The following is a 16,079-nucleotide window of genomic DNA, read 5'->3' on the forward strand; positions in this document are numbered from 1 at the left end:
AAAACTCTGATTCAAAGTTGAAAACTTGAACTTGATTTTTTCAATGTTGTTTCCATTGGTGGGCGGGCATTGCCTCTGTATTTCATTGTTTCTTAAAAATCTACGTTCATGTTTTAAAATCTAAAAACAGTTGAGATATTGATTGAGATATTGATATTGGGGTCCGCAAACGGAATAGACAGAGTAATGTTACTCGAATTTTCCTGATGAGAAGTTTTTGGGGGGAGGTAATTAGGCTTATCTAAAATCAGTTGAGTTTCGTAGCAGTAAGGATCATAATTGAGAACAGATCTTCAAACTAAATTTTCGGATAGATAATATCGAAAAAAGAAAAACTGCAAATTTTGGAAACTTTTTCCGGGAATTTCAATATGGCTACTGTTTTAATCTGTTTAGGTTTAAAAAAATTCAATTCTTCTTTGGGAAAAAACCCACTATTAAAGTTTCTCGTGTTTCACGGTGCAAATCATTGTGGGAAAAGGACGTTCAATAATTGGCTCAAATTTACGATAAAATGTTTAGACTTAAATATATTTGTCGGGCTCAATCTCAGTGTTCTCTGTAAAAATCTTCCAAAAGGTAATAGCACGTAAACGATTCGTGTGTCTGAGTTGTTTGCTTCGTGTCATCTATTACGCCTTTTGAAAAATTAGTCAAGTACGCAGTAGTACGCGAGAACATTTTAATGTGTTGGCTAGGAATTGTCCAGATCGGATGAAAAATTGAATACAATGTCTGCTGGTATAAAATTGTATAAGTTTAAATATAAAAGAAGAACTATATCTTTTTGGTGTGAATTAAAAGTTGGCCTTCATAATAATAATAAGTTGTTTCCTGGTGTCTTTAGAGAATAAATAGAGCACTTACACACTTGATCAATACATATAAAATGAGCGCCATAAAATTGCCATTAGACCGTAAGATCCGTTTTCAGGCGTCACATAGTCCGAAGAAAAATTTCTTGATATCCATTTCAAAATCTATTCAGTGGAGATCGAAAGCAAAGTAATAGCAAGAAAAAACACCGAAGGTTAGTTCTAAAACGATCTCAAATTAGCCAGATTTTTAGCCAGATGAATAAAGTTTCTAATTTAAGCCATAAATTAACCTAGTGAGTTGTTCAATCAGTGAAAAGTAGTTCTCCCGTTATTGTGAGCAATATTTTTCAACTGTGGAGGGCTCGAATTTTTTAGTTTTGTTACAAAATTAGAATCCACTCTGAGAAAAAGTTTAAGAGTTTTCGGATTTTGTTTGGTAGACTGTTTTCGGAAAAAATGAATTAAGGGGACAACTTTAATTCGTTTTTCGCATGAGCACAGTTTTGAAATGTCATTTTGTGTAATGAGGTGATCTGTGTCCACGATACAATTGCCAGGTCTTATTCATTTAGTCATCAGATTGAAAACTTCGTAAAGTTAAAGCTCCTGGTTGGAAAGAACTTTGTAATTCTCTCTGATGAGAGAAATTGATTCAAACTTTCGATTAAGAAAGATTACTCTCAGTATTCTATTAACTTTTGCATCTTTTTTCTGCATCGTATATATATGGGCAGTCCCATAGATTAGAATCCCGTATTAAACCACTGGTTTAACGTAAGTGCTGATTATCTTGATAAATTGGCTGTGATTTAAAATGTTTCTCAAATTATAGAAAAGTCTGCAAAATTGTACCAATTTCTTTTCTACGCGTTTTGAGTGTTCTCTATAATCTAGTTTTTTGTCAATAGTTATGCCCAAGTAACTTAAAGAATTTAGATTTCTAAGTGGCTTTTCATCCACCGTAAAGACATCACTTCTGTCGTGCTTAGTCTTGAAGGTTATGGTCCAACTTTTATCAGTGTTCAGTGTAAATTTGTCCAAAATTATCAAGTTTTCTGTTTGGGATAAGATCTTTTGATGTTCGTGACGAGCATATGTTTTATTTGATATAGTTTAAACTGCAGTATCATTGGTATTGAAAATTAAAATCGAGTATGCGCTTTTCAATTTCAAATTATTTATGAAAACAATTAAAAGAAGTAGGCCTGTTATAGATTCTTGTGGTACCCAGTATTTGGTTTGTGTCATTTGCGACTTCCTTTGTCCAGAATGTACCAATTGTTTCCTATTTTTCAAATATGATCTCAAAGTGGTATTTACATGACCTCAATCCATTCATTTTTCACTTTTTACGCAGGATTTTTCTGTCAATAATGTCAAAACTTTACCTAAATGTAAAAACGTACAATTAGTTTGCTCCGTACTAGAAGGTTTGATATTGCTGCATGCTTTTCTATTATTTTATGATTAGATTGTTTCATTTTTAATTTTGCCATTAGTTTAACTTTTTTACGTTAATCTGTTGACTTTTTTTTGGCCTCAACTGTTTTCGTTCTCTTAAATTCTCCGAACATTCTATTTCTTTGTGCAGTTTCCTTTCTCAATTAATTATCAACCCATCTGAGATGGTTTTCATTTTTCTACCACTTTCTTGGGTAGATATCTGTTCAAAACTGATGATAGTAATTTTTCAAGCTCCTAAAGCTTGTTATCAATTGTCTTGAATTGCTCACCACTTTCCAGTTTGGTATTTTATGACTCAGAGCGGAAACTTTTTTTCAATTAGGAAGATATTTTTAAGTTTTTGCCAATTTCTTGAAGTGATGTATTCAAAATTTCTTTCCGTCTGTGTCACCGTCTGAAAACCATGAAACACAGAATAATGACGAGAGATATACATAAGTTATGTTTGAAAAGCTATAGTCACAAGAGTTTTTAAAACTTTTAATTCCGCTGTAAAATTGCTAAGAAAGATGTCTATGTTTGATTTTCAGCGTTCAGTTTCTCGCGTAATCAAATTTTTGTCAATTTTTTTCATACAACTACTTTTCATAATTTCCTTCAACGTCGCTCGCTTTTGATTGTTCTCTAAAAAATCTATTTTAAAGTCAACAATGACGATATTGAAAGAAGATTGCAGTTCTTTTAAAAAACTGTCAACATAACTTTCAGTTTTTGTATGAGTTTCAGTGTTAACTGTGTTTGGAGGCATATACATGCAAGTTACAAAAGTGACCTTCTCGAGGGAGCCAAATTTTCGTCAGACAGATTTCCGACAGTTTCTCATCTAAGATTTCTAGCAACACTTGTAGTTCATTGAAATTTTTGGTTAGAGAACGAATGTTTTGAAGCCTGATTTGGAAACCGTTTGATATGTTTTTGGATAAAAGTTAAACCTTTAACTAATTAACTAACTAGCTACGCAGGCCGCCAGACAATGTCAAAAGTGTACAAATGATTTAAAAATAAGAAAGAAAGAAAAAAAAAACGCAAAACAAAAGCAAAAGTCAGACTTTCATCAGATTAATAGTCGAAAATCACAGGACCAGAAAAGCAATGAGCACAAGTTTTGTTTCACCTTAACCCTGTCTTTTCAAAAACTTGACTACTTGGGGCAGTTACAAGCAGACTTAAGGACAGAGAACTTTGCTAACCAAAGAGTATAACCAGCTGGTGGTTTTCTGTAGCGTCAGGTGCAATACTAATACTAATATTTAGAATCCTAACAAAATAATTTTTCTTCCGGTTGAACATTATAGGAAATTTTGAGTTATGGTAACAGAAAGCACATTTCAACATGAATCAAGAACGAGTAATAGGTTTCAGTTTTCGTTTTCAAAATCTTAATTTATTTGTCTACCATTTTTGTCGTTTGGCAGCGGGAGATCTGATGTCTACATCATCGTCTCTAACATTAAGTTTTTTAATGGTTGTGACCTTGTTTAAGTCTAAGTCTTTTATTTCTTTCAGCCGAAAAAATTGAGGTTTTGGTTTGTTGTTTGCATTGATAACGGAACAATTCCCTTGTGTGTTGTTGTAATTAGGTTGCGTTTTGTAGCCTCTGCTTTGATTTGAGTCTCACACTTAGTGAGTGGCTCCTTTATGTAGATAAGGTTTCCATTGATTGAGTGTTTCTTGTTTCGTAAGTCTAGCCTTTTCTTAAAATTTTTTTTATTTTGGTCTGCAAAATAGTTGAACTTGCAAATGACAGTAGGCATATTGTTGTACTTCAGGTGACCCGCTACAAAATGACAAGCTTTGATTCTGGGTCTCTCCAGGTACCTTCCGAGAAGTTTATCAAAAAATTTTAATGTTTCGAGGGTAAAATCCTGTACATTTCGAGTATCAAATGGGGGTTAACGATTTAAACGTTATCTTTTGTTGGGAACCGTTCCTGTGCTCTGAGGTTATCGTTCAACTTTTTCTGGTTTTTTGTTAGCCCTTCAATTTTTTGGTGTTGTTTAACAATAGTTTTACGAAGCCTAAATACTTCCGTTTGTAGCTGTTGTTCTTGTGATGTTTGTGAGTTGTTTTTACTCACCATAGCATTGGCCACATCTTCAGCGTCGGTTTTTTCCATTGTCCAGTGAAAAATTTACAGAAAAAAAAGAAGTTCATTTCATTTGTTTTTGATCAGTAAAAGAATTTCAGTAGTTGTTAAAGATTCAGTTCCAATAAGTTGATGCGTAAAACGGCCTGCGTATTTTCGTTTTATAGACGTGGAAACATCAAAGAAAGAAATAGAGCTACCGTTCTGTATGAATGCTTCGGTGCTTCTCAGATATCTTTGGTCTCATAGTAGGATTGTAATAGGGTGTTACGGTAAACAAATTTTTGACCTTCATTCATCAAGAGCTTCAAAACTTCAATTTTAGATGACTTCCTCAAGCAATTCAACAATACATTACCACGTGAATTGAACTAATAAATCATAATTTCACCTGATTTTGTCACAAACACTTGTTTCCTTTTGAGCTTGAGTTCTTCTTAAGCATTAAGAATTTAAGTCTTTAAAGCGTTTAAAGAGGTCTAATTAACAAAAACAAGCGCGGCCACATTTAAAAGTCCGCCAAACCATAGGATAAGCGTAAAATATGCGAAGCAGTAAGCACCCAAAGCATTCAATTTCTCAAAAATTCGTTCATAACCTAAAAAGGGAAAACTTAAAGGGAAATTGAAAGCCGGGCTCCTACTAGATACCATCATCCCCCCACTTGTTATTCAAGTTGATTAACTTGTATAACTAGGTTGATTAACCTAACCAAGGGACCCGGTAGAGCTAATCTTGTGGGGTAACTGTATGCTCAAGATTCTGCATTTTTTGGGATGACTTCAGGGGAAGTCAATCTCTCTCTAGTTCTCATCCGACAACTCGGCTTTGGACTTACCTTGCCCACTAAAGTACTAAGTCTTACTTCGCGCGTTAAAACTTGCCGCACTTTTGCTGGGGGATAGATGCAACACTATCTTTACAACATTTACGCTGTTTTAACTTGATTTTTGAGCTTTTAGCCACAAAAAATATTACGGCAACAGATAAAGACAAAGAATACAAACAAAGAATGCAAATAAAAACAGCGTCGAGACCAAAGCAAAGAACAGTTAGACAACATCATATCATAAACATGCCAGAAAATCTAGTACGTCTTCGAGAGTCGCCTGGAGCCCACAAAGGAGCAGCAACAAAACGCTACAATGAAACAGACGGCATAATGAAAAAACCTTTTACACTTCTCAAAGAAAACGACCTTATCCGACTACAGCAGATAGTTGAGACAGAGGAGTAAGATTACCCGATATGCCAAAACATCGATTAGGTACATCGGCTTGTTCAGCGAAAGACGACACTTGTCACAAGAGAGCTCATTTGCAGCCGATTTCGAAAAATATGCAGAAGCACCACGATTTCGAGAAATAAGCAGAACATCAATCTGCCGAAGCTCGACTTGCCCAGTTTTTCCGAAAACTGCTTAGACTGGATCTCGTTTTTCGATCGCTTGAAGGGAGCAGTAATAGATAACGATCAATTGGCAAGCAGTTTGAGATTACAGTACCTGAAGTCATCAGTGAAAGGAGAAGCTTCGAAGATGCGAACTTTAATTACCGACGACAACTTTGATGTTGCAATGGAAATTTTTCAAAACCGATATGACAACAAAAAATTAATATGGCGAACCCTCATCCATGAAATTGTCTCCAATCGACCACTTTCAAATTAAAACACGCTGGAATTACGAAAACTTGTCGACACAACGGAGGAGCGCAGACTTTCTCTCTCTTCGGATCATGAGACAACCAGGTGAGCATCAGGACCCCTTTTTTATCTACTTGATTGCAGATAAACTGCCCACCGGAACACAAAAGTTCAGGAAATTTTCTTCAAAGGGGAAAAAACTACCGACCTATCAGGAACTAAAGAATTTCCTGGAGGAGCGTGTTCAAGCCTTGAAGGCAGCAGCACCAAGCAACAGTTCATCAAATACCAAAAAACAATTGCACTCGCAACAAAATCATGCACAGAGACAACTTCACATTCATGTCATGATAACCAATCAGCAATGCAAATGTTGTGAAGAGGAACACCGAATTTTCAAATGTGGGAATTTCAAAGGTTTAGGTGTCAATGGGCAAGCCCAGCTGACCGAAATCAAAGGACTTTGTTTCAATTGTCTACAACCAGGACACCAAGCAGAAAACCGCGAAGCTTTTTCATGCCACCAATGTGGATGACAGCATCACACTTTGTTGCATCGAGAAGATGCGCATCAAGTCAGCAATCAAATGAAAAAATTGTTTGAAAACAGCCGCAAAGCCAGCGCAGGGGAACGGGAAAATGTTACATCTGGAGCTTCAAGCAGTAATAAAGAACCAATAACAATTGATCAAAAGATAACAGCAGCCCTCACCCATGAAGACAAGACACAGGAAAATTTTCTGCAAAAACCAATTGTTCCTGTTAAAGTCCAAGGAGTAATCGTATACCTGCGAGCAATTCTGGACTCTGCATCTCAGGTTAATCTTCTAGCTGAAGTTGCAGTAGAAAGACTTCAGCTAAAGATAGAGATGCACAATACTCATGTTTTTGGATTCGGAGCAAATGATATCTCAGCTAGTCGCGCATTTGTTGATCTTTGCCTTCAACCAAAAACAAAGCACCAATTATCATTGACGCGTCAGTTTTGACAAAAAAGACAAACGATTTTCCTTCAAGGTACATCAACACAGACAATTGGGAGACAGTAAAAGAAATACAGTTGGCTGATCCCGACTTTAACAAGCCCGACCAAGTGATCTCATCATTGGAGCTGGACACTGCAAAGACTTGATAGTTGGGACCAATCGACTGAAAGAACCAAACATCTTCGTTACTTATCAACTCTCAGTATTCGATTGGTTAGGAATCGGACGCAAAAATGTGCAAACTTTCAATTCATCCAGTTTGCAGACCTGCTTTGTGTCGTCATTTGAAGACAATTTGAAGCATTTTTGAGAAATCGAGGTAGTGCCTTCAACTAAACATCTGACCGACAAAAAAAGATGTGAAGAACACTTCAAGTCAGCCACACGAATAAACCATGTAGAAAGATTCATCATAGAACTGCCGTTTAAGAGAGAAAATGGAGAACTGGGGATTCACAGCATGACGCTCGACGAAGACTTATAAGTCTATTTCGTAGACTTCAAAAATAACCTGATCTGTACAGAAGACACAACGAGTTCATCCAGGAGTTCATTAAGATAGGACACAGGGAAGAAGCACCCGCAAAAGAAATGCTACTACCAACAGAGGACAACTATTATCTCAGCCATCACTGAGTGTTCAAAGACTCAAGTACAATTACGAAGCTTCATGTCGTCTTTGATGGTTCAGCGAAGACTACCAGTGGATTTTTTTTGAATGATTGACTGCTGTTGGGATCCAAGATGCAGAAAGATGCTGAAATGTACAGACAAATGCAACTGCGTTCCATTCTGTTCGTCCATTACAGGTTTTAGCGGAAGATGTTACGGACAAAAATGTACAGCTAGGAGTCATGACAGACATTTACGTCGACTTGTTGACGGGATCACTCGATCTGGAAAAGGCAATGAAACTGCAGGAGTCAATCATTGCAGTTCTTTCAGAGGCAGGGTCTGACTTTCGCAAATGGACTTCAAGTAACCCAGAACTTGTTGAAAGATTACCTGCAAATTTTCAAGAAACTACCGACGAGATGACAATTAAAAGCGAAGACTAGAGTAAAAAAACTTTAGGCGATAAGTGGAACCCAAATCCAGACCACTTCAGTTTCATAGCAAAACTGGACAAAAAGACACCATCTACAAAACGCGAAATACTGTCCGAAGTCACCCGGCTCTCTGATTCTTTGGGTTGGCAATCGCCTACAACAATACAGTTCAAGTCTTTTGTACAACTGCTTTGGATGGACCGACATAGATGGGAACAAAACTTTGTCGAAAGGCGTTCAGCAACATTACAGCCAACTCAGAGATCAACTGAGGGAATTAGAAATTATTACACTGCCCAGAAACTTAGTCTCAATATCACCAGCATCTTCGGACAATGAACTTCACGTCTTCTGTGATGCATTAACTACAGCCTACGCCGCAGTTGTGTATAAACGACAATCTTTCGCCGGATCGGATAACACAAGGATGTTGACTGCAAAAACTATTGTTGCACCAATAAGGAGCTTGTGCGTTCTCCGATTGAAATTTTGCACTTCTTGGAGCCAATTTGGTGGAAGCGGTATCATCATCTTTGAGCAATCAACGTTTCCCGACACCAAAGATGTGCGCTTGGACAGATTCAACCGTAACACTTGCTTGGCTGCAAGACTATCCAAGAAAGTGGAAGACATTCGTTGCCAACCGTGTTGCAAAAATTCAAAACATCATTTCATCCAGCAATTCCAATTTTGTGCCGACGGAGGAAAATTCTGCTGATTGCGCATCACGAGGGATCTCAGCCGCAAAACTAGCCAAACAAAGCCTTTGGTGAAATGGGCCCCACTGGCTAGAATAAAACCGATGATTATTGGCCAAAGGCGGAATCAATTCAGAAAGATCGGCCAGCAGTAAATACTGAAGTGCAAAAAGAAACACTGAAGCAAATGACAATTGTTGTTACTCAGGAGAACAACTCAATAGTTCAGCTACTTCGGCGAATATCCTCATTTGGGAAACTGGTTCGAATTTTTTATATTATGTCAAAAAATTCAACCGGAGGGCTAAACAACAAAGCCAGAAGACTTTTGCCAGCAGAACAGATCCAACAAAATCTGATTTCAAATGCTACTCAAAGAAGAGGAGCCTATCATCAAAACGATGTCAACAAAAAATGTCGGAAGCTGCAACAGCAAATGAATTTCAATCATTTCGTCAGCTCAGCTCTTCAGATATTTATCATGGACGTATTGCCATATATAGTCTGATTCAAAAGTTGTGCTTGCAAGAGTTTGATGCCATTGTTAGTCAATCATCTTCATCAATGACAGATGGGAGAGGTAACAACAGTTCGGACAATGTATTGTCATAAACCCATTGGTTACGTTGAGCTAGATAAATTTGGTGAGGTTGAAGTTAGTAAGGTTAAGGTAGGTAAAGTTGGTAAGGTTGAGGCAGGTAAGGCTTGTAAGGTTGAGGTAGGCAAAATTGTTAAGATTGAGGTAGGTAAGCTTGGTACTGCTCAATTAGATAATTTAGATAAACCAACAAGTTCCAACGGATTGGAGCAACATGTAGGTACGAATGCACAAAAATTAAACAACAGTGCCACAAAACGACAAAGAAAGCTCTAACCAAAAAGAGGAAGACTTTCCAAACATTCTCCGTTATGCGACAAAGACAATAAAGTTGTTCGCGTGGGCGGACGACTAGCAAATTCGCCATACACCTTTGACAAGAATTTTCCTATCGTGGCTCCCAAAGATTCGCCAATCACAGTGCTTCTGATTCGGGAAGCTCATGCAAAGGAACTTACATTGAGGTCAACAGTTAAGATTATTTTATCTTCGACAAACAACTTGGATAACTGGAGGACTATCAGCTGTTAAAAAAATTGTTTACAACTGCAAGCCCTGCATTTGCCAAGACACCAGGATTCTTCAACCACAAATGTGAGATCCGCCAACAGAATCTGTGTTCTTTCATCATTTACTTTCACTCACACTGGTTTGGACTACTGTGGACCTTTCAGCACAAAAGACAGCAGCGGAAAATAGAAGAAGACCAACGTTGGCCTTTTTGTATGTTTCAACACAAAGGCCGTTTATATGGAAACAGAAACAACGGTGACTAAATAGGACAGTCTGGACGCCAGAAAACGATTTACAGCACGACGTGGACTGTCCAAAAATTTTATAGTGACAACTCAAGGAAAATAATTGGAACTCAGGGAGCAATTGAGTTTCAGAAATTATTAATGGACAGAGAATTCAAGGAACTGGTTGATGCCTTCATTACGGGGCCAGTAGCGAAACTGGTTGACAATTAGTCCACTGAAACGTCACTGAGGTCTCTTTGAAGCCGCAATAAATTCAATGAAGATCCAATAAAATAAATTTTTACAGGACTGTGGGACAACAAAGATATCTTGTGAGAACTTCACACTCTTGATCACTCAATGGCGGGCCATTCTCAATCGTCGCCCGCTGAAAGCTCCTCCAGCGATGACAATGACCCCTCAGCACTAACACTTGCTCAATTTTTCATTGGACCGGCTCTAACAGCTTTGCCGGAGCCATCTCAAGAAGACAACCGGACACTGAACAGAGGGTTCAAAAGCATCAACAACATTGTCAGACAGTTTTGCAAAAAAATGGTCTCTTTACTACTTGACAACACTAAAGGCCAAAATGGCACGATAACAAGCAACAGTACGCCGTCAATGACATTGTTCTCATCAATGAAGACATTACGCCTCCAATGTTGTGGCCACTGGCAAGGATTACAGAAATTTTCGGCGGAAATGACAAGATAGTGCGAGTCTTCCAAGTTAGAACTCAAACAGGACTCTACTTACGTCCAGTAAGCCAACTTCTTCCATTGGAGAAGGAAAAACCAGAATCTCAGTCACCCAAATGGAAGACAGCGGATGACTCAATGGATGAGGATTGAAAAGTCAGCAGCACAACCAACTTCAATACAACAAGACCAGAATATAAGCGTTCCCTAGACAATGAACAATCAATATTCAAGTCATAAACATTAGCGACCAATAACTTGAAAACTTTCACGCTAATTGTTAATCATTCACCCTCATGAAGGCAATGACAATGATGATCACAATGATGATGATGATGATCCTGATGATAATGGCCATGAGGATGATGTTGATGACGACGACAAAGGCGATGATGATGACTACGACGATGACGACTACGACGACGACGGTGACATCAAGGCAAGCAACAATGAATTTTCAGAAAACATTTTCCTCATCAAAATGTTTTCTGTAAAATGTCTTGTGTCAAATGGTCTCATCAAGGCAAGCAACAAACAACATCAAGGCAAGCAACAATGAATTTTCAGAAAACATTTTCCTCATCAAAATGTTTTCTGTAAAATGTCTTGTGTCAAATGGTCTCAAGTGACTTCAATATTTCTTTTCATTTGAACTCGTTCAAGGAGGCCGGGTAATGTTGCGGTAAACAACCTTTTGACCTTCATATTTCAGGAGCTTCAAAATTTCAATTCTAGATGTCTTCTTCAACAAATGCAACAATAGATTATCACGTGATTTGAACTATGAAATCATAATTTCATCTGATTTTATCACAAACACTTGTTTCCTTTTGAGCTTGAATACTCCTTAAGCATAAAGCATTTAATTCTTTAAAGCGTTTAAAGCAAGTGCAACTAACAAAAATAAGTGTTGCAACATATGAAATTTAGTATGGACAGTATGGAATCTTATAAGATCCTTACGGAATCAAACAAACCTTAACCGGGTTGTTGAATTCTCCTTTACAAAATTGTAAATTTATAGCATACATTTGTAGCATAAAATTATCATTGATAGATCAGCCTTCTGTTTTTATTGAAATTGGGACGAGGAAAGCACCTGTATTTTCTATAAAAATTGCTTCATTTCCTTATACATTAATTCACACAAAAAATTGTGTGATTTTTCATCACACGAGAAAAAATTGTTTGATTTCACACGAGAGATTTTTAGTGTGTACTGTAGTTCTCAACAATGTTCACTTGTGCGTTTTTGTATTAGGTGATTGACTACGAGTGCCTCGATCGCTCTCGACAGAACGTTATTTCATGTCCGGGAAATATATTGTTGTCTGGAGAGTTCAGCATCGACGACCTTGTTTATGTAGCCGGGTTGCTGCCTGGACAGTTCGTCGACTGGGTTCCCAAAGTTGTCGAAGTGCAGGGTGAAGGAAACAAAACTGGTTGTCCAGGATTTGCATACGTTTGTACACGTAATGATGAGCTTTTTACTTTGCTTTCACTTCTCTTTTCTGTCTCAACCCCAGTTTTTTGTATTCCCAAAATAGAATTTATATGTCGTTAGATAGCACTTTACTATGAGTAGTATAGCATATTGCCATATGAATGGGGGGGTCCGGATCCCCCCTACAAGAACTAAAGTCGACCAAAATCCTGATTTCTTTCGAAATGAAACTTTGTTCAAGTTTCAGCAGTCCCGTGTAGACTCTTGGTGCCATACCAACTGCTGAAACTTGAAGCAATTTCCATTTCTAAAGAAATCAGGATTTTAGTCGACTTGAGTTTTTGTAGGGGGTGCCCGGGTCGAGGTATCACCGCCATTCAACGCAAAATTATGTAAGATACGCGGTGAATGCGGAAAATTTTGTAAGATAAGCAATGAGTGCGGTGAAATTACAAAAATCACAAAAAACATTTATAGCCTGATAGCGTTGAAATTACTCAATTTTACCGCTGAATTTAGCGGTAAAATTACATAATTTTACCGCTTTGAAAACAATTGTCCAGATTATGTAAGATAAGCGGTGAATGCGATGAAATTACATATATTCGGCGCTCAGAAAAAAAGTGTTAAAATTGTGTGGGAACAGCAGTGAATGCGGTGAAATTACATAAATTCACTGCTGAATTTAGAGGTGAAATTGCATATTCTCACCGCTTAGAAAGACCGCAATGAAATTACAAAAATTCACCGCTTGACTTAGTGGTGAAATAAGACAAATTCACCGCCTAGAAAACGTTTCGAATTGTCTTTTTGTTGAACGAAGTTAAGATACATTTATTAAAAGAGGCACGGAAATTTTACCCACCAATAATCATACATCTTTTTGAAACCTTTTTAAGCGGTGAATTTAGGTAATTTCACCACTAGATTAAGTGGTGAACTTACATAATTTCACCGCATTCACCGCATTTCACCGCTTATCGTACAAAAATTTTATGCTTATGTTTTACATAAGGGAAAGTGAATTTTATTTAATTTCAGAACAAATACGCAAGACTTTAGTAAGAAGTGGTGCAGTGGAAGAATAAGTGGCTGATATGCAGGAGGTGAGTGGTTCGAATCCGTCAAGGACGGAAACTTGCAGTAAGCGGTGAAATTTGGTGAATTTTTGTATGTCCACCGCTTACTCTAGCGGTGAACTTACATAATTTCAGCGTCTTCACCGCATTTTACTGCAAAATTATGTATGAAATTTGCGGTGAAAAAACCAACTTTTTACCGCTTATCTTACATATATTTCCGATTTTTTATCGACCCGGGCGGGGTCCGGACCCCCCACCTACAAGCAAAGGCAACTTGCGCTTGTTGAAGTGGTTACTGTAAACAGGAAAAAACTCTTCTGAGCTGGTTAGTCTCCCCGACTATATGACTTCAGTGGTAATAGGAAAATTTTCCCGTTACAAATATTAAAGGCTTCAAAACTTCAAAAAATTTCAGAATTTTCAAAACTTTTTTTCAGTTTTTTGAAATCCTAAAGTGGTCTGAAATGAATTTTGCGCTATAAAAGAGCTCTCAAAAGTGATATTTTTTTGACTTGGAGATTTTCTTAGAAAAATTTGCTATTTTTTGCAAACACTACATTCTCTCTCTGTATAAAAGATAGACATCAATACATAATATTAATAAAATTTTTACATATCTTATCAACATATACAAAGAGATGTCAGTGATTGGATTGGCATACGAATACATGCGAGCCGGGATTTTTGAACACTTTCATTGTGTGAATCCACCCCTCTTCCACTGCTGGAACGTCCTGGCTGATCTCAAGACACCTCAAGATGAGCAGTTGGAGGTGACTCTTCTTCAGGCCCAGGTTCCAGAGAAGATACCACGTCTTGTGTGCCATTGACTCACGCCAGTTCATGGCCAGGGCGTCAAATGTCACACTTTGAGCCTGAGTCCTGAACATCACATCTTTTTCCACTTCAGGAACATGGTAGTAGTCTGCCTTCATCCGGAACTGGTCATCTAGGACTGCATTATCACTGCAGATTATGCCATCTATGACCCATGCCTGTCTCAACCCCAAGTTTTTTGTATCTCCAAAATAGAACTTCGATGTCGTTATATAGCACTTTACTATGAGTAGTATAGCAATTTGCCATATGCTTGGAGGAGGGGGGGGGGGGCGGATTCCCCCCTACAAGAACCCAAGTCGTCCAAAATCCTGATCTCTTTCGAAATGAAAATTTTTTTAAGTTTCAGCAGTCCCGTGTAGACTCTTGGTGAAACTTGAGGAAATTTACATTTCGAAAGAAATCAGAACTTTAGTCGACATGGGTTCTTGTAGAGGGTGGGGTCTGGACCCACCCTACAAGCAAAGACGACTTGCGCTTGTTGAAATAGTTACTGTAGAGATGAGAAAACAATTCTGGTCTGGCCAGACTCCCCGACTATATGACTTTAGTGGTAATAGGAAAAATTTCGCGTTAAAAATATTAAAGCCCACAAACTTCAAAAAAATTCAAAATTTTCAAAAACTTTTTCGATTTTTTTTCAGGTTTTCGAAATCCTAAAATGGTCTGAAATGGATTTTGCGCTATTAAAGTGCAATCAAAAGTGATTTTATGCTGACTTCAGTTTTTCCACCTAGCCATTATGAGGTCAAAACATTAAAATTTCAAATTTTCACAAAAAAATCAAAATTTTTTGCAGTCCTAAATTGGCCTGAAATAAATTTTTGCGCTATAAAAGAGCTCTTAAAAGTGATATTTTGTTGATTTGAAGATTTTCTTAAATAAGGTCGGTATTTTTTTGGAAAGACCAAATTCTCTCTCTGTATAAAAGAAAGACATCAATACATAATATTAATAAATTATTTAAATATCACATCAACGTATACAAAGAGTTATCAGTGAGTGGATTGGCATACGAATGTATGCGAACCAGAGTTTGTGAACACTATCATTGTGTGCTTCAGGTGGCTAGATCCTTGCGGTTCTCTAGCCATCGTCATCGGTGAGCCGTGACCGCTTTGTGAATTCGCTCCTCTTCCACTGCTGGAACGTCCTGGCCGATCTCAAGACACCTCAAGATGAGCAGTTGGAGGTGACTCTTCTTCAAGCCCAGGTTCCAGAGAAGATACCACGTCTTGTGTGCCATTGACTCACGCCAGTTCATGGCCAGGGCGTCAAATGTCACACTTTGAGCCTGAGTCCTGAACATCACATCTTTTTCCACTTCAGGAACATGGTAGTAGTCTGCCTTCATCCGGAACTGGTCATCTAGGACTGCATTATCACTGCAGATTATGCCATCTATGACCCATGCCTGTCTCAACCCCAAGTTTTTTGTATCTCCAAAATAGAACTTCGATGTCGTTATATAGCACTTTACTATGAGTAGTATAGCAATTTGCCATATGCTTGGAGGAGGGGGGGGGGCGGATTCCCCCCTACAAGAACCCAAGTCGTCCAAAATCCTGATCTCTTTCGAAATGAAATTTTTTTTTAAGTTTCAGCAGTCCCGTGTAGACTCTTGGTGAAACTTGAGGAAATTTACATTTCGAAAGAAATCAGAACTTTAGTCGACATGGGTTCTTGTAGAGGGTGGGGTCTGGACCCACCCTACAAGCAAAGACGACTTGCGCTTGTTGAAATAGTTACTGTAGAGATGAGAAAACAATTCTGGTCTGGCCAGACTCCCCGACTATATGACTTTAGTGGTAATAGGAAAAATTTCGCGTTAAAAATATTAAAGCCCACAAACTTCAAAAAAATTCAAAATTTTCAAAAACTTTTTCGATTTTTTTTCAGGTTTTCGAAATCCTAAAATGGTCTGAAATGGAT

General features: G+C 37.8%; 1 protein-coding gene across 1 annotated transcript in view; it reads left to right on the top strand.

Annotated features, from left to right (window-relative positions):
- Nucleotides 1–16,079, top strand: part of LOC142338546 (uncharacterized) — a 139,996-nt gene that overhangs the window by 13,208 nt on the left and 110,709 nt on the right. Inside the window, exon 3 of the mRNA XM_075388335.1 lies at nucleotides 12,046–12,256. Within this exon, the coding sequence (XP_075244450.1) occupies nucleotides 12,046–12,256 (211 nt within the window). The remainder of the gene's footprint in view (nucleotides 1–12,045; nucleotides 12,257–16,079) is intronic.

The sequence above is a fragment of the Convolutriloba macropyga genome, chromosome 4, assembly GCF_964194025.1.
Source record: "Convolutriloba macropyga chromosome 4, txConMacr16.3, whole genome shotgun sequence".
In the NCBI taxonomy this organism is placed as follows: Eukaryota; Metazoa; Xenacoelomorpha; order Acoela; family Convolutidae; genus Convolutriloba; species Convolutriloba macropyga.